This window comes from Musca domestica, unplaced genomic scaffold (genome assembly GCF_030504385.1).
Source record: "Musca domestica strain aabys unplaced genomic scaffold, Musca_domestica.polishedcontigs.V.1.1 7, whole genome shotgun sequence".
In the NCBI taxonomy this organism is placed as follows: Eukaryota; Metazoa; Arthropoda; class Insecta; order Diptera; family Muscidae; genus Musca; species Musca domestica.
Window position 1 is genome coordinate 8,277,886 of NW_026712383.1, and position 23,709 is coordinate 8,301,594.

Genomic DNA, 23,709 nt, shown 5'->3' on the forward strand with positions numbered 1-23,709 from the left:
TTTGAATTTATTTGTTTTGTGGTGTGTTTTGCGTGCGTCACATGCGCACATACATATATACAGACAGACCTCTATACACATACGAATGTATTGTTTAAGCATTCCACATTGATAAAAATCGCTAACAATTCGACTAAAATTAATTTAGTTTTATTCAATACCCATCAACACCATTTTCATAAGAAATTCTCCCCAATTGAATAATCGATGCTATCTATCTTCTGAGGAGTCTTGTATTTCGTGTCATTGCTAGTCATTTTGGCATTTATATATTAATCCAGACACACAAGCCAGTCAATAATGTTGCTTTTCCTCAGATATAATTTAAATTATTTACTGGGATCTGTGGCATAAAATCTTTTCTTGGAATATTTTTTTGGAAGAAGACTACAGGTGACTACTTTGACATCCAATATTGGACCATGGCTTTAGTTGAAGGGATAATTATAAGGATTTTGTTGCAGAATAAATAAATCATACATAAGATTTTCAGTGGAAATTCAGAAATTGGATATACAATGCCCAGACAAATACGTCACAGTAAAAACTTGGGAGCTTTAGAGAAGCTAGCTTATTCATTGCTATTTTACCTTATGAAGAAACGACCTTAATAACTACCAATACATTTCCTCGATGAATTTAAGTTCAGCTAGACCAAACTTGTAATACCCTCCAGCATGAGGTATAGAAAAATATTAAAATTAAAAGAATCATGATTGATATTTAAGTTCAGCTAGGCCAAACTTGTAATACCCTCCAGCATGAGGTATAGAAAAATATTAAAATTAAAAGAATCATGATTGATAATAGGGTACAGTACCATCTTTGCAGTGAGTCGATTTGTAAAAAATGTAAAAAAGCGAGAAAGTCGATGGTTCTTTTTTCCTTTCAAGTTGCTGTTATCCACTGCGAGTTTCAAAATTTCAAATTAAACCAGTAAGGAAAAGTCAAAAGTCGGGAGGGGCCGACTATATGATATCCTACGCCACTATGTATATTTAGTAGAGCTTCCGTAACAAAAGAATTTATTTGAAATAGATCATACCACTCAGTCTCAGAGGGAAATAATATACATACGAAAGGCATGTCCAATTCTAAATCAACTTTCACTAAAGGAAGGATTATATTAAACAAGTACAAAGCAGTAAATTCGACCGGGCCGATCTTTGAATACCCTCCACCAACGATTTTAGCAATTTTCAAAAAAAAAAAAAAAAAAAAAAAAAAAAATGAAATAAAATTCTTTAAAAATTCTGTTAAAATCTTAAAAATACCAAATATTATATTAGGGTCTATACGACGACGTTGACCTGCATAGGCACATTTTGTCATAAATCATTACAATATTCGAAAGCGAAACTTGAATAAAAAATTCTTCGAATAATGTAGCTAAAATCATCAAAATATAGGGAGGTACCGTTATAAGTAGGATATACGAAGACGTGGACCTGCACAGACAATTTCCTGTCTTAGGCTGTAGTATTCATTACGAACTTCATACACCAAATTTGAAACATTTCCGGTGAATAATGTCGCTTAAATCTCTAAAGTACCGAAAATTGGGAGGTACCATTAAGTGGGGGCTATACCGAAACGACATCTTTAAATAGACATAGAATCTTATGCTGATCAAGAATATATCTAAAATGTTTATTTTGAGATGTTACAAACGGAATGACAAACTTAATATAAATTATATAAAGTATAACAAGTAAAAAAGCAGTAAGTTCGGCCGGGCCGAACTTTGAATACCTTCTACCATATGGAATGAATTAGAAAATATTCAAAAAAAAAAAAAAAAAATAATAATAAATAAATAAAATCCATTGAAAATTCTGTTAAAATCTCTAAAATACCTAATATCGGAAGGTGCCGATATATGAGCGGATATACGCTATTGTGGACCTATATATAGACAAATCTATGTCTGGGGGTGAAGTACTCATAAGGAACTCCTTGTGTGGATTTTCAAATGGAAATGTGGCTAAAATTATAAAAAATCTCGAATATCGGTGGTACCGTTATATGGGGGATATACGATATTGCGGACCTATATAGACAAATACCTTTCAGGGGTTAAGGTGCTCACAAAGAAATCCTTGTGTGTATTTCAGAGAATACCATTGGAATATATAGCTAAAATCACCAAAATACCGAATAACGGGGGTACCGTTATATGGGGGCTATACGATATCGTTAACCTATATAGAGAATTCTCTGTCAGGGGTAAAGTGCTCACAAGAACCCCTTGTATACAAAGAACCCCTTGTGACCATTCCGTTGAAAAATATGGCTAAAAAAATCAAAATACCGAATATAGGGGGTACCGTTATATAACGGCTATACGATATCGTGGACCTATATAGATAATTCTCTGTCGAGGTATAAACTACCCACAAGGAACTCCTTGTGTGGATTTTCAAACAATTTCGATAAAAAATGTGGGTAAATTGCCCACAAGGGACTCCTTTTGTGGAATTTCAGACAATTCCATTGAAAAATGTGGATACAATTATCAAAATACCAAATATCGGGGGTACCGTTATATGGGGGCAATACGATATCGTGGACCTATATAGATAATTCTCTGCCGAGGTATAAAGTACCCACAAGGAACTCTGGTGTGGATTTTCACACAATTCCGTTAAAAAATATGGGTTAAATCATCAAAATACCGAATGTCGGGGGGTACCGTTATATGAGGGATATACGATATCGTGGACCTATATAGACAATTCTCTCTCAGGGGGTAAAGTACTCACAAGGAACTACTTGTGTGGATTTTAAGACAATTCCGTTGAAAAATGTGGCTAACATAATCAAAATACCGAATATCGGGGGGTACAGTTATATGGGGGATATACGATATCGTGGACCTATATAGACAATTCTTTTTGAGGGGGTAAAATGCCCACAAGTGACTCCTTTTGTGGAATTTCAGACAATTCCATTGAAAAATGCGGATAAAATCATCAAAATACCGAATATCGGGGGTACCGTGGACCCATATAGATAATTCTCTGCCGAGGTATAAAGTACCCACAAGGAATTACTTGTGTGGATTTTCAGACAATTCCATTGCAAAATGTGGCTAACATCATCAAAATACCGAATATCGGGGGTACCGTTATATGGGGGCTATACGATATCGTGGACCGATAATATACCCTCCGTACTTTTTTTGGTGGAGGGTATACAAATATATATCGGAACCGAGTTACATAAAATGGAAACGTACGTCCCGAAATTAATTTCAATTGGCCATTGTTTGCACAATAAACCTGAAATCAAATTAGGGATATTTATGGGTGCTATATCCAAATATTAGCTTATCTCAATAAAATTTGGCACAGGTATTTCCGAGCTCTATAAGATATCTGGTATCAAATATCATTGTTGTCGAATGCATATTACGAATGTGAGGGACTAAACTCTAAATCGGATAAAACATATATATGGGAGCTATAGCTATATCTGAACCAATTTTCATTAAATTTGATATACTTGCTTCTAGACTAAATTCAGTCGGATGTACCAAGAGTCAGGATGTGCCAAAATTCAAGTCATTTGGATTTACATTGGTCATTTGGCGCAAAATTGTCCCGAAATCAGTTGAATATATGTGGAAGCTATATCTAAATCTTATCCCAATATTTCAAAATTTAAAAAATTCTGTGTAAAATGTCTCTTAAAAAATCTTGAGGTATTGGTACATGAGGCTATATGAAATTGTGGACTGATGTGGTCCATTTACGAACATCACCTACCTGTGTGCACAATTTTAACCTTCTATCTCAATTCGTTCGAACATACAGACTAGGCAGACAGACATATACTCAAACTTGTCACAGGGTAATATATAGAAGAGTAAAATTCCTTATCGAAAATAAACAATATTGGCGCACTATACTTTCCTTCAAAAGGCCAAAAAATTAAATAAAAATAATACTTTGAAATGGACAAAGGGAATGAGCTAGAATTCTAAAATTAGGAATGACATACACTGATCGAGTGCAGTGATAAGGGTCTTTGGAAATTCAAATTATAAGTTTAGAAAAGTTACTAAACATTTTTGATGATAGTTCGGCTGAAGGTCAGTAAAACAATTTTATTTAGTTATCTCCTTTTTTCTCTTTATTTATCCAATATTTCGATTGTCATCGACAATCATCTTCAGGGATCTGTTACAAATAACACAAATTATTACAAATTAATAAGACAAATTACACAACACACAATTCTTACATTAACTTTGTTTTAGAGGAAAACGTCCGCTCTAATTTAACGTCAAATTCGAACTAAGTCTTTTTCCATCTGTGTTTATGTACTAAATTTCTGTAAATATGTGCACAGTGGTCCGTATCAGTTTTAAATAAAAGATAAATATGCCAACAACACGATCAACAACACGAAACAATACTCAAAGCATAATAGACAAGTATCAAATCTGACTGCATCCATAACGTACTTAATTAAATGCAGAAACATAGGCATAATACCAACATTCATCTCCAATGCAACAAAAAACACCTACAACATTTTCAAGCGAAACGATGAAATCCCGCCAATTTTACTGTCCACATTAGAAACATATAACCAAAATTTTCATTTGAAAATATTAAAATTTTTAATACAACAAAAACACAAAGAACTTCACACCAACAAAACAATACTTTCAAGAACAAGAGACATCCTCCAACAGTTTATGGACAAGCTTGATTACAAAACTTTTATTGAGAGTGAAAATATTCTCCGCAAGAGTTATGACAACAATAATAAAACAAGACACCTCAACAAATATCAACGATTAAAAGAAAAGCAACAAGCAGAACTCAACATAAAACATAATAAAGAATGGTTCATCAATAACACAAACGAAGATATTCCAAATGACGTTCAGTGGTTGTTGTCACTGGGTCCATAGTTCGCTTTGCCAACAACAATCACATCATTCCCCCTACTCAATATTATTGCTGAGAGCGAAGAGTGTATTCAGACACTAAACAACAAAGAAGATCAAGAAGATGCAAGAATAAAATTAGTGTCACTCATTGACGATCACTTAAAACGGAGAAAATTAAGTATAAGAGATAAACTTATAATTGACACAGTGGGGCAAACAAGAACATTTTTGAAAAATAATAAGGACGTATTAATATTAAATGCAGATAAAGGGGGTAAGACAGTTGCAATGTATAAAAAGGACTGCGAAATAAAAATGAATGACATTATTCGGGATATGTGTACATATCGACGACTAAAAAGAGATCCAACGACTGCACTACAAAATAAAAACAACAAATTTGTGGATGTGCTATATAAAATGAATATTGTAGATTTTAACGAAAAGAACAAGCTATTGACAAATACGTCAATCGCACCACGAATTTACGGCTTACCAAAGATTCACAAGGAAGGAGTGCCTCTACGACCGATATGCTCATCCATAAATTCACCTACCTACGGACTGTTCAAATACATAGTAGATATTTTAAAACATTTGACGAAGGACTCGAAATACAACATTAAGGACGCAGTGAATTTTAAATCTAAAATTAACAATGTCAAAATAGAAAAAGACGAAACCTTAATATCATTTGACGTAGTGTCATTGTTCCCCAGCATCCCAATAAACTTAGCACTAAAGACAATCGCTGAAAAATGGAATATAATCAAGGACTATACAAAAATTCCAAAAGAGTTATTTATAGAAATATTGACCCTTTGTATAAAAGACTCCAGATACTTCGTATATCAAGACAAGGTGTACGAACAAAGAAAAGGACTTCCAATGGGTTCCCCAGCGTCACCGATCATAGCTGATGTGGTAATGGAGGTATTATTGGACGTTTCCGTAGAAAAGATGACGATATATTTTGCATAATAAAGAAAACGGAAATCGAAAACACACTAAAGATACTAAATACATTCGACAAAAACATCCAGTTTACTCATGAAGTAGAGGAAGATGGTAAGCTACCATATCTAGACTCAATAATCATAAGACACGACAACAACCTCAAGTTAGATTGGTACCAAAAACCAACAGCATCTGGACGATTGATAAACTTTTTTTTCAAAACATCCCCGACGAGTGAAGATAAATACAGCGACAAACTTTATACATAGTATTTTCAATATAAGTGACCAGCAATTCCACCAAAATAATGAATTAAAAATAAGAAATATATTAACAAAGAATGATTTCCCACAAAAAACAATCGACGGTTTAATAAAACGTGTAAAGGAGAATACAAATGTTAAAATTAGAGAAGAAAAGGAAATATCATACAAATCTTTGACGTATATACCTGGATTTTCGGAGAGATTTTGCAGATCGAACGCGTATAATAAGGACAAATACCAATTAGCTTTAAAAACCAATTACAGTGTCAACAATATGTTCAGTAGAACTAAAACGAAGACAAAAAAAGAGGACAAGAGCAATGTCGTTTATAAGATAGCATGCAACGGCGACGAAACCAATATATGCCAAAAAGTATATATTGGCACGACAAAAACAAAATTAAAAACTAGACTTTCCGGACATAAATCGGATCAAAAATCAGACAAACCTTTAGAACAAAAGACAGCTCTAGCAGCACATTGCACATTAACAGGACATAGACCGAACTTTAAGGATATTAATATAATGGCACAAGAAAACAACTACAAAAGACGATTCACATTAGAAATGTTACATATCATAAATGTACCACCGGAAAAAAGAATGAACTTTAAAACTGATACGGACCACTGTGCACATATTTACAGAAATTTAGTACATAAACACAGATGGAAAAAGACTTAGTTCGAATTTGACGTTAAATTAGAGCAGACGTTTTCCTCTAAAACAAAGTTAATGTAAGAATTGTGTGTTGTGTAATTTGTCTTATTAATTTGTAATAATTTGTGTTATTTGTAACAGATCCCTGAAGATGATTGTCGATGACAATCGAAATATTGGATAAATAAAGAGAAAAAAGGAGATAACTAAATAAAATTGTTTTACTGACCTTCAGCCGAACTATCATCAAAAATATTAAAATCTACCAGTTACTAAACTATTAAAATAGTACCAATTGGTTTTATGTGAACGGATAGAGGTTAACACCAAAAAATTGGTTGAGAATCAAGGTTGGAAAGTAAGTTTGATATATGAAGGTGATTTTGGAAATGTGCACTAAGTGTGCGAACTGTACTAAATATGGAAATGTTTGCTTAAGGGTGATCGGATGAAATGGGAGCTGCTGTTGGTGATAGGTTTGTGATAAAGGGGTGGTTTTGGCAATTTGTACTACAAGTGCACAAAAAGTACAAAATAGTAGTTTATTTCATACAATTTGGGTGCACAGATTGTGCTTGAAATCTGAAATTTGGTATTAGGGTTGCTGTTCATGTGTAGCCTGGACATATGGAGGTGGATTCGGAAATGTGTACTCTAATTGAATGAAAAGTTCTGAGTAGAGCTGACATTGTGAAATTTAATATTTAGATACTGATGGTATCTGTGTTTGAGATTTGGCGGTGGTTTGGAGAGTCGTCTTATATTTTAACGAAAAATACTCAATGGTACTAAATTTTCTATTGGGTGAAGGAAGGATCTGGAATCCAGAAATTTGAATTTGAGATTTGAAGGTGGGTTTGGAAATGTGTAGTATAATAGTACGAAATGAACTAAATAGTACTAAATTTGATATTGGGTAAAGGAAGGGACCTGGAATTTGATATTAAGGTATCCGTCGATTTCTGGGATTGAGGTTTAAAGGTGGGTTTGGAAATGTGTAGTATAATCGTTCGAAAAGTACTCAGTGGTACAAAATTTGGTTTTGGGTGAAGGAATAGAGTTTAAACATGAAATTTTATATTTCGATAACTATTGGTGTCTAAGATTGAGATGTGGAAAGGTTTTGTGTACTGTAATTGTACGGAAAGTACAAAATCTGGTATTTAGTGAAGGACTGGAGCTGGAATCCAGAAGTTTGATATTGAGGTTTCTTTTGGTTGTTATACCCTACAACACTATGTGTTTGATATATATTATTACTAGCTGGCCCAGTCCGCGTTGCCGGCCCTTACTTTTAGTCTTTAATGCATATTTTTTTATAAGTAAAATAACTCCATAGTAATTTCTAAATAGAAATAAACATTCATGGGAAAAATTATAATAGATAATAATCTACCGTCGGTTTTAGATATTTTGAATAGCCTGATCTTATTTTTCTTTCTTATAATTGAGTGTTAAAAACCTGTATGATATAGAACTTCTGTAATAGCCCCATGTGAAAACTCAGCTAAATTTTTGGTATTGAATTTCCAATGTTAAGAATACCGTGCTGCGTGGTATTTAGTTTTGTCCACCTCATAATTGAGGGCGGAATGATTTCAAAATAGTCAAAGATAATTGCTTTTTTACATCCATTACCGTGAAATATTAATTAATTTATTTTTGTCATATAAATTGTGAGTTGGAGAACCCATAAAATCCATATTTTTCATCATAGTATAATTCAATAACGAACAAAAAAATTAATATTCGTGATTTTTTCATGTTTCTGCCACAATTTGATATTTCGGAGTTTATGGCATGTAGATGTTAATCCCACATCTACGTTCCCCACCAATATTCTCTTGGGAGTTTCAAATTCAATAGTATATCAAATTTTCTTTTCTGACCAAACATTGGTTAGGAAAGCGGATTTGTGGGTACACTAATGTGAGAACTATACTCGAATAAATGCCTATGTGGACAATTATCTGAGGGACGATTCTCTACCCCAGAGTTGCCTAAATACAATTTTTTAGCCAAATCAATTGATGAATGTGGTCAAGTCCAAGATGGACTCTACTCCGAAAATTGAAAATATTATGAGAAGAGGTTTTTTACACCCTTAGAAACAAAGATGCCAAATAAAGGCCTAAAGATGAAAAAAATGTCGAAGACCCCGAACATGGCTTAAATTATATGATGGTTATACCAAAACATGATCATATTTTGCGAGGATGGTTTCTTATCAAATTAAAATGAGTGTGAGAAAAATGTGGTTAAAATGTAAACAATACTTGAAATAGGGTTGTACCCTTATCCGGGGGTCATATATCATGACCTGCAAAAGCGATTTAAGACATCTTGAAAGTTTAGGAACAATTTCTTTCTTTTTTCCTAAATGTCCAATTCGCTCTACCATTTTGCACCCTTTATATTCGGTATTTCACTGACTGCAGTTCCAATGAATTGCATTTTGAGTTCTCATTGGGCGGATTATTGCCATATGAAAGATGTAGGTCCACGTAGGTCACTCATTTTATTTTAAATATTATTCATTCAGATTTCAAGGCAATAAAAAATGTTCACTTCAATATAGTATGTCAAATTGAAAAAAATCACACCAAAAAGAAATTTGTTATTAATATTTTTATTGGATACCACTCCAAAATTGTATGAATTGTCAAGCCGTTCTTTAGTTATACCTTATGTACTTTTTTTCCCCGATTTGAGAATTTTTGCAATGAGATCTCTTTTTTCAAGATTTTTAGAAATTTTGACTTAAATTTGGTGTGACCGCGTTAAATTATTTCGATAACATCTATTTCGTTTCGCCACCACATAATTTGGTACTACACTTCAATGTAACCCGGCTTCTATTTCAGTTCTCAAGAAATCGAGTCAAAATAAATTGGTATTAATATTCGAATCAAAAAGAAAAAAAAAATATTATAAAAAACACTACAAATGTACATTCGAAAAAAGTAAGTCAAAATAGAAAAAAAACATACAAAATAAAACATTACGATTGTACATTTCAGAAGTCAAAATGAAAATGTTAATATATCACATTTTTACGCGATTTTTTTGAATATTATCCTTTTCGGAAAAGAGACAATTCAGAATTTGTATGAATCGTTAAAATCAGATCAGCGGTTCTTGAGTTATAAGCGTAGTAACTAACACAACTTACATTTATATATATAGATAAGTTTGATTGGGCCAAAAATTATGTAACACCACGAAATATTGGTTTCCCACATAGGAAAGTATATATGGATCTTGCTATCTCGCCGAGCTGAGTCGATCTAGCTATGTACGTCCGTCCGTCTGTTCATGTTAATTTTTAATCACTCCACAGGTCGCAATTATTTTCCGATCTTCACGAAATTTAGAATAAAGGTGGTGATAGGGTTAGAATAGAACCCTATTTCTTTTGGAGATGATCGCATAATATTTAGGGGTTGAAATGGACCAAAAACTGAAAAATTCCTGATTTTGCAGTTGCTATACAAGTCGCAATTATAGACCAGTCGACGCGGAAGTTAGCATGGGACTAGAGCTTAGGGCTGGGCAGAAGCCTGATGGTCATCGTGTAATATTTATTGGGTGAAAAAGGCTATGACATTTGAATTAAATAAAATCAAATTTCCATTAAACCGCGAATATTTTTAATCCCGGCGAAATCACAAATAGACGAACAGGTCAATCCGGACCGTTACGTAGATGCCGATAGTAAATATTTAGTATATATATAGCGAAATACAAAGGAAGGGGATGTTAGCAAAAATGCTTATATCTCAAGAATGGGTGGACCGATTTTCACAAATTTTGTTAATGCAGAATGCCCTCATGACATAAAAGGACAAAACCTAAAAAAAAAAACGCAAAAAGGCGCCAATAATGACATTAATATAGATTTTTTAATATTTTGTGACATATTTTCATTTTTCATATTTTTTATCGCATGCGAGTTTTTCAAATTGACTTATAATATATATTGTATATTTTGTAATATTTTTTCACCTTACAACACAGGTCGAGGATATTGTATATATAATGCAATTATCGTCCGATCCTCACGAAAAGGGTAAGGTTAGGCTCAGAATGGCTAGGCCTATTGTTTTCAAAGATGTCCGCAATGTATTTAGGGCTTGAAATTGACCAACAAAAAATGTTCCTGATTTTGCAGCCGTTGTAATACAAATAGAAACCAAAGGATACAAAATCTCGCATGAAGTTAGAATTTAGGACTCTGGGTAGAATGGACCACTACTTTGTGTAAAAAATACCTGCATTACTTACAGGCGATATCCGACGATAGCCAAATATCGTAGACAAGAAAATCATATAGATGAGTCTAAATTTGGAGATTCAGAGTGGCCTCTTGCTTTTGGAGATGGTTCAAATGAACGAAAAACAGAAAAAAAATCCTGATACACAATTGGAGCCATTGACATGCCTGGGAAGAGCGATAAGGACAGGGAGGAATTCTAGCATTTTTGCACAACAACTTACAACACGACATAGTTCGTAAATATTGGGCAAATGTCCCTGTTCAAAATGCTAGTTTCAAACGCGAAATCTTCCAAAATGGATTAGGACATAAGAGGGCTTCTAACGTGTTGTAGGGTATCACTTGGTCGGCCCCGCCGCGACTATAGCCTTTGCTTACTTGTTTGGCATGAGAATGTTCGAAAAGTTTGGGATCACTGTCGGAGAGGATGGATGATATGTAAATTGTTTTGGGATGAGCGTAAATGTTACTATTTTTTATTGAATTGAGCTGAAATGTTGAAACTTGATATTGAGGTGCACGTATGGATAGCTTTTGATAAAAAAAATGGAAAAAAATATTCTCCTCGGTTAAAAAAACTCAAATAATATATGAAAGCTTGACAGTCTGCAAACATAGTACGATGCATAAAGTTTTGACAAAAAATATATACATAAATTTTTATAATTCACCCAGCTGTCGAAAAATTTAGCTTACAAAATTAAATGTATTGCAGTTATGGATCAACTGAAATGAAAAACGTTAGTAGTATGTGTCCCTTCAAAAAGAAAAGCGATGATCTTTAGTTACAGCTTCCCAATCTAAGTAACTAAATCCATTTATTCACTCGAGTCTTTGCATGTCTCTAATGGTTTTTACTGCAATCAGATGTCTAAAAAGCTTAACTTAGAGTTTAGGGTGCCATAACGATCCTTTCCATCTCGAAAAAATAAAACCCTATTTGATATTACGAATATAAGAGTTGTTTGGACATATTGAAAAATATGAGATTAGATTAAACACTTCAAAAATTTAGCAGATTTTCTATCTACCATTGAAAAGTTAATTATCAAGAAATTATGTTTCTTCAACTCAGTGGGATGACTTGAATTTTAAATTACATGACTAATCTTTCAATTTAAAACTTCGATTAAAACTTAAGGCTATAAAATAAATGCAGACTTAAAATTTTACTCATAAAGTAAACGAAAGCACAGTGTAATTAGTGTCTTGTTTTTCTTTTGCTTCCAATTTCTAATTGCTTAATAATTATTTCAACTTACCGATATAAAAACTTCCTCCGCCTGCTGTAAAATGGCAACACGAGACCAGCCAAATTTCTTCATTAACTTAATTCTAGTGGGATTATGAACGGTTGCCGATGGATGGGTACGAAATAATGTGGGAAAGCGACTGCGATCCGATAAAGCTGGTGATGATGCGCCATAACATAGCTGTCGAAAAAAAAACAAAGAAAATACGAAAACAATTTAATAGGAGATGTAAAAAACAAATATTTTTTATATAAAATCATAATTAAGTCATTAGAAGGGATTTTGGTTATAAAATCACATTGAATTCATTGATTAATTAAATATATGTCACTATATTTCCTTTAACTTGGTAATTCTGATTATAGCCTTTGAATTTCATTTTACGCAACATACATATACTCCGGTGCAATTATTTTACAGTTATTTACTAATTTATGTCTTGAGTCAGGTTATAAGTGTCAGTATGAGTGTTCACTCAGCCACTTTCTTTAATCAGGATAGGGTATGTCGTCATCCTGGCGACCCTGTTAACTATGACAGAGAATATAAATTTTTATTTATGATAAGTAGAACAAAGCGAGCGACTGTGGTACATAATGGAGCACAAGGACTTTCATGTCTGTAAACTTCACAACACAATGGTTATCTTTTCATATAGGATTTCCATTAAAATAGAACCAGAATCTGAATGGGATAACACTTTTCTAAAGAATTCTTATTTTTGTCTTTTTACTCGATTTTGTTGCTTCGCGATATCATTTTGGAAGAACTTACTCACACATATAATCATACGACATACATACACATCATGTATATAGTATCGAAGGTATGTCATCACACATAAACAATATCACAGGTTGAAAGTTTTCTCTGTGCTGTCTTTTGTTATCAACTTGCGATGGTGCACAATTTTCTCCTGTCTTTTGAGAGAACGCATTCACAGCAATTGGGTAAAGTTTCAAGTGCCCTGAATATTCAACAAAATTCTTGCAGAATAAAAGCTAGAACACCTTGAATGTAAATGAGTGATACTTATAAAGGGGAGGAGGGCAGATGTTATTGAAAGTTCTACTCTTTATTTTGCGAAATAAGTTCATATCCTTTTATGCGGAATAAATAACTTTTTTTAACTTATATAATTTATAAAAAATACAAAAGAAAAATCTATATCGATATTATGTATGGAGTATATATACACAAAGATATACCTTTACATAAAATTTTTGTCAGAGGGATTGACTCTTATTAAGAACTCCTGTTACCAAATTTTAGAGAACTCTTTTTAAAATCTAAGTTAGATCCTCACAAGTTAAAAAGTATCTGTCAGTTTTGCCGACAGATGTATACCCTCAGGAAATGTACGATTATTTCAAAAAATATTTTGACTTCTGTTATGATTATTGAAATGTTTAACCCCTTATGGAGTAGGTCCCGAAGAAATGTGCCAATATTGGCCATTTCGTATCGGACATAAATAAATATGACGAATCGCGACGTGACAGGTATGGACTATATTTGTAACTTCCATTACTTTACATGACATACGTAATCATTTTTTGAAAATGTTAACATGTGCGTGAGATATAAGATATAGTTGACCGAAGTATTCATATGATACATATAAAATTATTGGTATGGGCAGTATTACAAGAAAATCGAACATTTATATCCAATTTATGGAAAATCATAAATTTCATATTCAACTTAGGTTTCTGACAAAGAGGGATATAGAACAGTGTTGGCTTGTTTGTTCGGGATAACGTAGTATTTTGTTGTTGCCTTACCCCTGGTAAACATTACTATCGTTCTCCACTAATAAACAGACGTTGTTTTTATAAAAACAACAATAAAGGGATAAAACCTGACCATTTTGCAACAACAACTGAGAGATTTATTTAGATATCGCTGACTTGTTTCGCAAGTTATGACAGATAAAAGTATGGAAAATTTTGACCCTTTGTGAGTCACGTACCAGGAGGGTTTCACAGATATTTAACATCTGCACATATCTGTTGTGTATTAGAAAAAGTGTTAGTATGTGTGGAACTTAAAGAGTGTTAAATGCTTACTCCGCTTTCCTTGATCGTTGTGTTTTTCATGAACTTGAACCCTATGGACAAATCTCTAGCATCTTTATAACAGATCTTGTGTTGATGGAAATATTGAGATATACCAAGTCTTGAATGGAATCGGATGTTAATTTTGCTTTTTATGAGTTTCATGGATATTCAAAAATTTCAGCTTTTGTGGACCGATATATTCCATCTTAACACTAGACCTTGGGTATATAAATAAGACAATCGGACTCTTACATCACTTTTTATAAAAGTTATAATTATTCAAAATTTTTACCCTTTGTAGGGGAGGCACTTGATGGAGTGGACCGATATTATCCATGTTTGCACCTGGTCTAGAACTGACGCATATATTAGAATTTACAAAGTTGGAACAAAATCGGATTATTGCTTCTCTTTCTGGAAATATTTTTTGCTCTTTTTTTTTTTTAAATCGACCTTTTGTGGGGGAGGTACCAGAAGGAGTGAACAGATGTATTCCACCTTGGCACCAGACCTTGGGCTAATAGAATTATTGGGATATGTGTAATTTTAAGACAATCGGACTCTTACATTACAGTGTATATGAGTTGTAATTATTCAACATTTTGACCCTTTGTGGGGGAGGTACCTGATGGAGTGGACCTATATTGTCGATTTTATTTAAATATAAGAATTCACAAAGTTGGAGCAAAATCGGCTTATCCTCTTTTTTTCTGTGCAATAAACTATTTTCTTTGAAAATTTTGACATTTTGTGTGGGAGGTACCAGAAGGAGTGGGCCGATATTTGCCCATCTCCGAACTCAATCTAATTTTGACAATAATATTACGATGTACAAACCTTGGATCAAATCGGATACTCCCTTTGAGAGTTATCGTGGTAGCCAAACAGACAGACGAACGGACGGATATCGCTAGATCGACTCCAAATGTCCTGAAACGGATTTGGTCCAAAGAGACCTATGGTCTTAAACCGTTATTTCGACTAGGCACGTTATCGTCGTATCAAATTATATATCCCTCTGTAGCCATATGAATATCAGGAGGTACCATTATGAGAGGGCAATACGAAATTGTGGAGCTATACAGGGTGAGACGGTGACTGCAACAAAGTCAAACGAATGAAAGCAAAAAATGACGGAAATAGCATCAAATATTAGAATATGTTCAGATTTGCTCGAATTGGTCACCCTTGGCACGAATTATGGCCTTCAAACGGCCAATAAAACCGTCACAGGCTGCCCAAATGTTGCTCTGCAGTTTTTTGGCCCATTCCCGGCGAAGCGCTTGCTTGAGGTAATCGACACTTTGGTATTTTTTAGTGCCTACCTTGCTTTCCAAAAAATACTCTAGACATAAAAGTCCAGCAGATTGGTATCCGCAGAATTGGTGGCCATTGTGCGTTGGAAATGAAGCGAGGAACCTCATTTTGTAACCATTCTTGGGTGGCGCGTGCTGAGTCCTGTTGGAATGTCCACGGTAACAAATTATTCAAAATGGACTTGCTACCGATAGCAGACAGCTCTGCAAAATCTTTGTTTTCTATTTTGTACTTATATTAATCTAAATTTTGGTAAAGCCCCACATTTTTTTCAATTTGCCATTATTTGTTGTTTGAGGTTCACATTAAAAGCGTCAACTTCATACACAAAAATTTTGAAATTGGTTCACGTTTTGGTGTGGAACCACGCAACGGCACCTATTCTGTTACTTTTTTCAAAGTTTCAATGAAAATTGAAAATGGAATTAAGTGTAATTTAGTATTTCTTTACAGTTCGATATCGGTCCACGTCTTGGCGTAATCTCAGTCTAACCAAATGCCCGATTTCAAGTATTTTCATTTCGTACCTCTATTATTTAAAAAAATATTTCGACATCGGTTTATGTTATGCTGCGCTATATGACACGGTCCAATTCAGATCTTTCTGAGGATTTTTAACATATTTTCCAACGGCATCATCCCCATATATGGGACATTTAACATTTTCCAATCCAATCAGCTACAATTTTGTATTTAACAGTTCCGATTTTAGGTATTTTAAAGGCTCCTCCTTATACTATGTATATTGCTTCATTTTTAACTATTTGTGGTCGCGATACTAGCCACCATACCTCAATCTTCAAAAGTTTCCATTAAGTTCGAGTTTTAACCAAAACTAAACCATCGAATATATTTCTAGTGGTTCTTGTGTTTTTATACCATCATATGTCATAAAGGATGTGCTCTTCAATTGACACTCATATTGGGGTAACTGTAAACGATGTTCATCGGATTCAGAAACAAGTAAAAAACATTTATGAGTTTTGCCTTGTTAAGGCGAAGATCATATGTTTTATGATTTAAGTGTTTGTTTTCTCTTTCGAGACGAGCTTAATGATCTGAAATTTGCAGTGAAAAGGAAAGCCAGATAGACACTATCACACACTCACCACTATGCGACGCGTTTCGCCGTTGGTTAAGCGGCTCATCAGGCATATTTGATGTGGATGATGGCTTAAAAGGGCCGTTCTCTGGAAAGTAGTATATATTTCGAACTTATTGCAAATTAGCATATGCGAATTATACACTAGAAACTCTCCAGGTTCGACTCAAGTTCTATTGGCAGATCTTTTTTCACAGCAACGTTTTTGTTTTTTGTAGTGATGGATTTTTTGTCCACAACAACTACATTGCTTCCAATGCATACACTTGTTTTAGTGCTGCTTTAGGAAGACGGGTTAATGGCTCTGAACGTAGAGACGGCAACTTCTAGTTGGCTGCACACAGAGGTCCGCGGTTCAAATCCCACAGCCAGGCTCGGCTGAATTTTTGAGTTTTGCCTTGTTAAGGCGAAGATCATATGTTTTATGATTTAAGTGTTTGTTTTCTCTTTCGAGACGAGCTTAATGATCTGAAATTTGCAGTGAAAATTGTTGAGCCAAACCCTCCAATATTTTGAAGGACCTTGAAAAAAAATCCAAAAATACCGCTTAAACGGATTATATAGGCATTATAGGCATTGTCCGTATATATATCGTTAAAATCATCAAATCGAGAAACAAAAAACTCCATGTGTGAATTTTCAGACAACACCATTGAAAAATTTGGCTACAATCATCAAAATACCGAATACCGTTATTCGTGCTGTGCAGTTTTAACCTTCTATCTTTATTTGTTTTGGCTACAGCGTGTTTATAACTTATGGACGGAAGTCCCATTAACGAACTTAACCTGCCTACAAAATACACATGTGTGTACAATTTTAGACTTTTATCTCAATTCAGACAGACAGGCAGACTGACGTACATCGCTAATTCATCTAAGAATTTTACGCTGATCCAGAATATATACCTTGTAGTGTCTATCATGAATAATTCGAAGACAAATTAACAGCTACATTGAACATGGACATAAGAACATGAGGATCTTTCATAACAATTTAGGCGACAGTTAAGAATGGGCACATGGAGCCTTGAACCAGCGAATACGACAATATTCTATTCTAACTTTGCAGGATGTCTACATTTAGAAATAGAGTAACTTGAACCGGACTTTTGGATATATTTTGGCTTCAATATACATATATGTTCGACACACACAACCTCTATATTTGAACTCCTTAAAATAACAATTTCTTCCTAGCCTTATTTGATAAACACGTTTGTTACCGAATGAAATCAATTTTTCGTTACTCTTCGGCAAAAAAGAAACAAATCGATTTCCATTTCACATTTCCGTGCACTCAACTATTTCTGACATCATCATTTTTTATTTATTATTTTGTTATGATTTCTTTTGCGTTTTGCCACAACTCAATTTTATTTTTCGCCCTGCAATAAACTTAACGAAGGCAATAAATCATAAATTGAATTCAATAAATTTTCGTTATTTGTTCGCAATAACTGACTGTGTGTGTGATTCTCTCAAAGTTAGGTGCAAAATGTTTAGAAACCACATAGCATAGCAAAGGGATTTTTTTCTAATCTCATTTCAAAGATTTGGCAATGGATTTAAGTTTTAAGAAAAAGAAGAAGAAGAAATAAATATTTCATTCTTAATACTTACCACAATAAGATTCCACATTTTTGCGGCTTCTGCTACTGTTGTACAGACGGTACTACAACCGGCCAATAACATAAGTTTCTGTGGTTTATTATAGAGTAGATTGTACATAACGCTGGCACCCAAACCGGGTTCACACTGAAAAATTAGAAAGGGAAAGGGGAAAATTTTAATAATGAAATTTAATATATTATTTTATTATTTTACAGTTTGCAAAATTTGTTAAGATTGTGGCGATTGTTAAGTATTTAGTTTTTCCTTTGTAGGCCACAAAGAATTTTAATTAAAACATTTTTAAGGGTTTTTGCGAAAGAATATAGAGATTAAAATATATAAGTTTTAGTTATAAGTAAGGTATGTAGGCGAAGTAATAATATTTGTTGATCGAATACCCCAGATGGGAAAATTTAACTTTTAACAAGTAAAAAAGCAGTAAGTTCGGCCGGGCCGAACTTTGAATACCCTCCACCATTTTTCTCTGTCGAGGTATAAAGTACCCACAAGAAACTCCTTGTGTGGATTTTCAGACAATTCCGATAAAAAACGTGGGTAATATCATAAAAATACCGAATATCGGGGGGTACCGTTATATAAGGGATATACCATATCGTGGACCTGTATAGACAATTCTTTCTCAGGGGGTGAAGTACTCACAAGGAACTACTTGTGTGGGTTTTAAGAAAATTCCATTGAAAAATGTGGCTAACATCATCAAAATACCGAATATCGAGGGGTACCGTTATATGGGGGCTATACGATATCGTGGACCTATACAGATAATTCTCTGCGGGATATAAAGTACCCACAAGGAATTACTTTGGTGGATTTTCAGACAATTCCATTGAAAAATGTGGCTAACATCATCAAAATACCGAATATCGGGGGTACCGTTATATGGGGGCTATACGATATCGTGGACTGATATACCCTATCTTCGAACTTGACCTGCCTGCAGACAAAAGAGAGATCTGTGCAAAAATTTAGCTTCCTATCTTAATTCGTTTAGACTGTAGCGTGATTACAACAGACGGACAGACGGACGGACAGACGGACGGACAGGACTAAATCGTCTTAGAATTTTACGCTGATCAAGAATATATATACTTTGTTGGGTCTAAAAAACTTAATGTACCCTCCATACTTTTTTGGTGGAGGGTATAAAAAATCCACATTTGTTTTAAAGGGGATAAGTATGAACGAAGTACTTCTTCTGGTTATGTACAAAAGTTAGATAACTGTAAGTATAAGATAGTTTCATAGCTTAAAGACGATAGCTTCACGTAATGATTCAAAACGTTGTCAGGGCCGACTATATGATACCCTACACCATTTTGCGCATATAGTAGAGCTACCTGTAACAAATAACATGACGTATATCGTACCAAGTGTGATCGTCATTGATTGCGTGTTACGTTTTTAGAGCGTGTTCAATTTGAGGATGCGATTTTTTGACGACCTGTCGTATAAGTTATAAGAAGCTAGATAGTTTCATACGATGTGCCGATAGAGTATCCAAAGTTTTGAACTACATATCCAAACTTTATATAAGACCTTGTTAAGAAATAATGTTGCCATGTGAGCAGTTTGAAAAGAGCTGGTGAAAATTGTTTCCATTTTAAAGTAGTTATGATAATTAAAATGTAAGCCAATCTTCCTTGAGGTACCAGGAGGTGTGTGCCTCTTCATACGGAATTTAATATTGTTTTCTTTTTATATGCGAAGTTTGAAGAAAATCTGAAATTTATTGTATTTTTTACTAGACCTATTATGAAATAAGCGGAAAAAACGTAAGTTCAGCCGGGCCGAACTTTAAGTAGACTCAACCATTTGAAGGGAATATGCAAATTTTCGAAAAAAAAAAAAAAAACAGTTGAAAAGTATTTCTAAAATCATAAAAATACCGAATATAGGGAGTTACCGTTATATGGGACATATACGAAGACGTGAACCTTTTGTCTTAGAATGTAGTACCTATTAGGAACTTCAAATTCGAAATTTGGAGCACTTCCGCTGAAAAGTCTGACACAAATCTTTAAAATGCGGAATATCTGGAGGTACAGTTATATGGGAACTACACCAAAAGTTATACCTATATTTACAGTTCTACAGTTCTATGCAAGGATGTTTCTTACATAATGATAACACATGCTGCCAATTTACAGCATATTCGCGCTAAAATTGTAACTAATACACCCAACATATTATGCATATAATACTACTCATACTATATAGCCCATTTTTAATACCAAAAGTTCTGCAGACCCAAAACACTTCAGAGTAAAATTTTATCAACATTCTTCATTTTGTTCCGAAGCTAAAGTGACTTCCACCGGCGGAGGATATCGCTAAATCGACAAAGAATTTAATGCTGATCATTTAAAAAATTTCCACATTCGCTCTAATTATTATTTAAAAAATTTTGACCTTTTGTGTGGGAGGTGCAAGGAGTAGTACTTGTCCTAAACTTTATCGAAATAATATCATATGCCAGATATTTTGATACAAAGCAGTTGAATTTTTTTTGGAAAAACTTTAAAAAATTGTGTTCAAGGCATCAGGAGGAGTATACTGATCTTGTTCATTTGCGAACTCAAAGTTTGGATAAAATTGGATGTTCCCATCTAGAATTATATACTCAAAAGCAGACATATATTTTTGCGTATATGACCTATAAGCATATGGATCGATTAAAAACTGTGGTTATATATTTAAAATGTTGATTATTGGGAGTTGTTCTTATATAAGGGCTAATGTAAAACGGAACCTATATGGATAGTTTAATACCTTTGGAGTGGTGCCCGTTAAAACCCTTATATTTAAAAATCGCTAACATCATAAAAAGGTTAAATATGGGGGGAATACCAATATGTGAACCTTTTTAGGACATTTTGTGCCCATTGTGAACTCGTAATATCACATTTAAAACAGTATCTTTAAAGAAAATATGGCTTACGCTGTAAAAAAAAAACGGAATATCCGGAAGAAAATTTGCATCGGGTTTATAAGGAACAGCGGCTTAGAAATCGAGTTTCCTAACCAAACCCTATATTTCCTTCGTCACTGATTTTAATTCCTATATTAAATTCGATAATGAGCATATTGACAGTAAGGAAAAAACTGGTAAAAATATTGGATTTTATCCCCTTTTAAAAAATACGTAATGTTTTAAAATTTCTACAGAAAGCAAATATATTACAACTGTAACAGATGCTCCGTCAATTTTTATACCCCGCACCATAGTATGGAGGGTATATTAAGTTTGTCATTCCGTTTGTAACACCTCGAAATATACACATTTTAGACTTCACAAAGCATAAAAATTCTATATCGATTTAGCGATGTCCGTCAGTCTGTGGAGATCACTCTAGCTTCCGAACGAATTAAAGTTGATTGATAAAATTTTGCTCAAATGAATATTATATCTGCAGGACATTTGGTATTGAAAATGGGCCATGTAGGTCCACGTTTTGGTATAGCCCCCATATAACGGTGCCTCCCGATATTCGGTATTTTGATGATTTTAGCACCATTATTCACCGGAATTGTTTCTAGCTTGGTATTTGAAGTAATGGATACAAGGACAGGTCTATGTCGTCGTATAGAAGCTAATAAACAGCTACATTCGGTATTTTTAAGATTTTAACACCATTTTTAACGGATTTTATTGTTTTTGAGAAGTACCAAGTTCGTTCCAAATGGTGGGGGGTATTCAAAGTTCGGCACGAACTTATAGCTTTTTTTACTTATTTTTGTTGGGTAGGTAGGATTATAGCATTTAGCCATATTTTGCAACAGAATTATCTGAAAATTTACACAAAGAGTTCATTGTGAGTACTTTATCCCCTGGAAGAGAATTATTTATATGGGTCCACGATATCGTTTAGCCCCCATATAACGGTACCCCCCCCCCACCCCCCTTATATTCCGTATTTTTATGATCAATGAAATGGTCAGAAGATTCTCACAAGAAGTTCGTTGTGAGAACTTTATCCCCTAGAAGGGAAATATTTACATAGGTTGTCTTAAAATCCTTAAAAGAAGTTTTTTTTATGTACATTACCCCTGGAAGAGAATTATTTATATAGGTGCACCGTATCGTATAGTCCCCATATAGCGGTACCCCGCGATATTGTTTTTTTATTGATTTTAGCCACATTTTCCAATGGAATTGTCTAAAAATCCACGCAAGGAGTTGATTCTGAGTATTTTGCTCTCTGGAAGAGAATTATTTATATAGGTCCACGATATCGTATAGCCCATATATATAGGTACCCTGTGATATTCCGTATTTTTATGATTTCAGGCAAATTTTTCAATGGAATTGTCTTAAAATCCTCAAAAGAAGTTCTTTTTAAGTACATTACCCCTGGAAGAGAATTATTTATATAGGTGCACGGTATCGTATAGTCCCCATAAAACGGTAACCCGCGATATTCGGTTTTTCTATTGATTATAGCCACATTTTCGAATGGAATTGTCAAAAAATCCACGCAAGGAGTTGATTCTGAGTACTTTACTCTCTGGAGGAGAATTGTTTATATAAGTCCATGATATCGTATAGCCCCCATACTACGGTACCCCCGATATTCGGTATTTCGATGATTTTAGCCACAATTTTGAATGGAATTGTATAAATGGTACACAAGGAGTTCTTTATGAGTAGTTTACCCCCTGACAGAGAATAGTCCGAGGAGGTTCCCCGCACTTCCAGTGCACAATGGTCACCAAAATCTCCGAATACCAATCCGTTGGACTACTGTGTCTGGAGTATTTGGAAAACAAGGTTGGCTCTAAAAAATACCAAAGTGTCGATCACCTCAAGCAAGCGCTTCGCCGGGAATGGGCCAAAACACCATAGAGCAACATTCGCACAGCGTGTACAGGTTAGAAGGCCATAATTCGTGTCAAAGATGACCAATTCGAACAAATTTAAACATATTATAAAATTTGATTCTATTTTCGGCAATTTTGGCTTTCATTCAATAAAATTTAAAAACAAAATGTAAAAATTATGGCGTTCGATTTTGTTGTAGTTTTTTATCTCAACCTGTATTACCTATTTAGATAACTTTTTGTCATACTCTACTTGAATTTAAATCTTGCATTTTCCTAAAATATATAGCTCCATTGACAGGTGAAGTTAAAAAACCAATAATTCAATATTAGGATTAAAATTGTTGTCCTTTTATTTAACTGTAATTTCGAAATCCCTTATTTTTAATCCGAATAATAATTATTTTAATATAAATTTGCGTTCACATTTTATTCTATAGTTAATCCAGCTTATGTAGTAGT

The 23,709-nt window shown here is 33.9% G+C and overlaps 1 protein-coding gene across 1 annotated transcript in view; it reads right to left on the reverse strand.

The window, feature by feature from the left end:
* The window catches only part of LOC101888652 (gamma-aminobutyric acid type B receptor subunit 1), a 313,388-nt gene that overhangs the window by 65,943 nt on the left and 223,736 nt on the right, over window positions 1-23,709 (reverse strand). The window contains exons 4-5 of the mRNA XM_059130223.1: window positions 18,418-18,552; window positions 12,326-12,496 (exon numbers count right to left, since the gene is read on the reverse strand). Of these exons, the coding sequence (XP_058986206.1) occupies window positions 12,326-12,496; window positions 18,418-18,552 (306 nt within the window). The remainder of the gene's footprint in view (window positions 1-12,325; window positions 12,497-18,417; window positions 18,553-23,709) is intronic.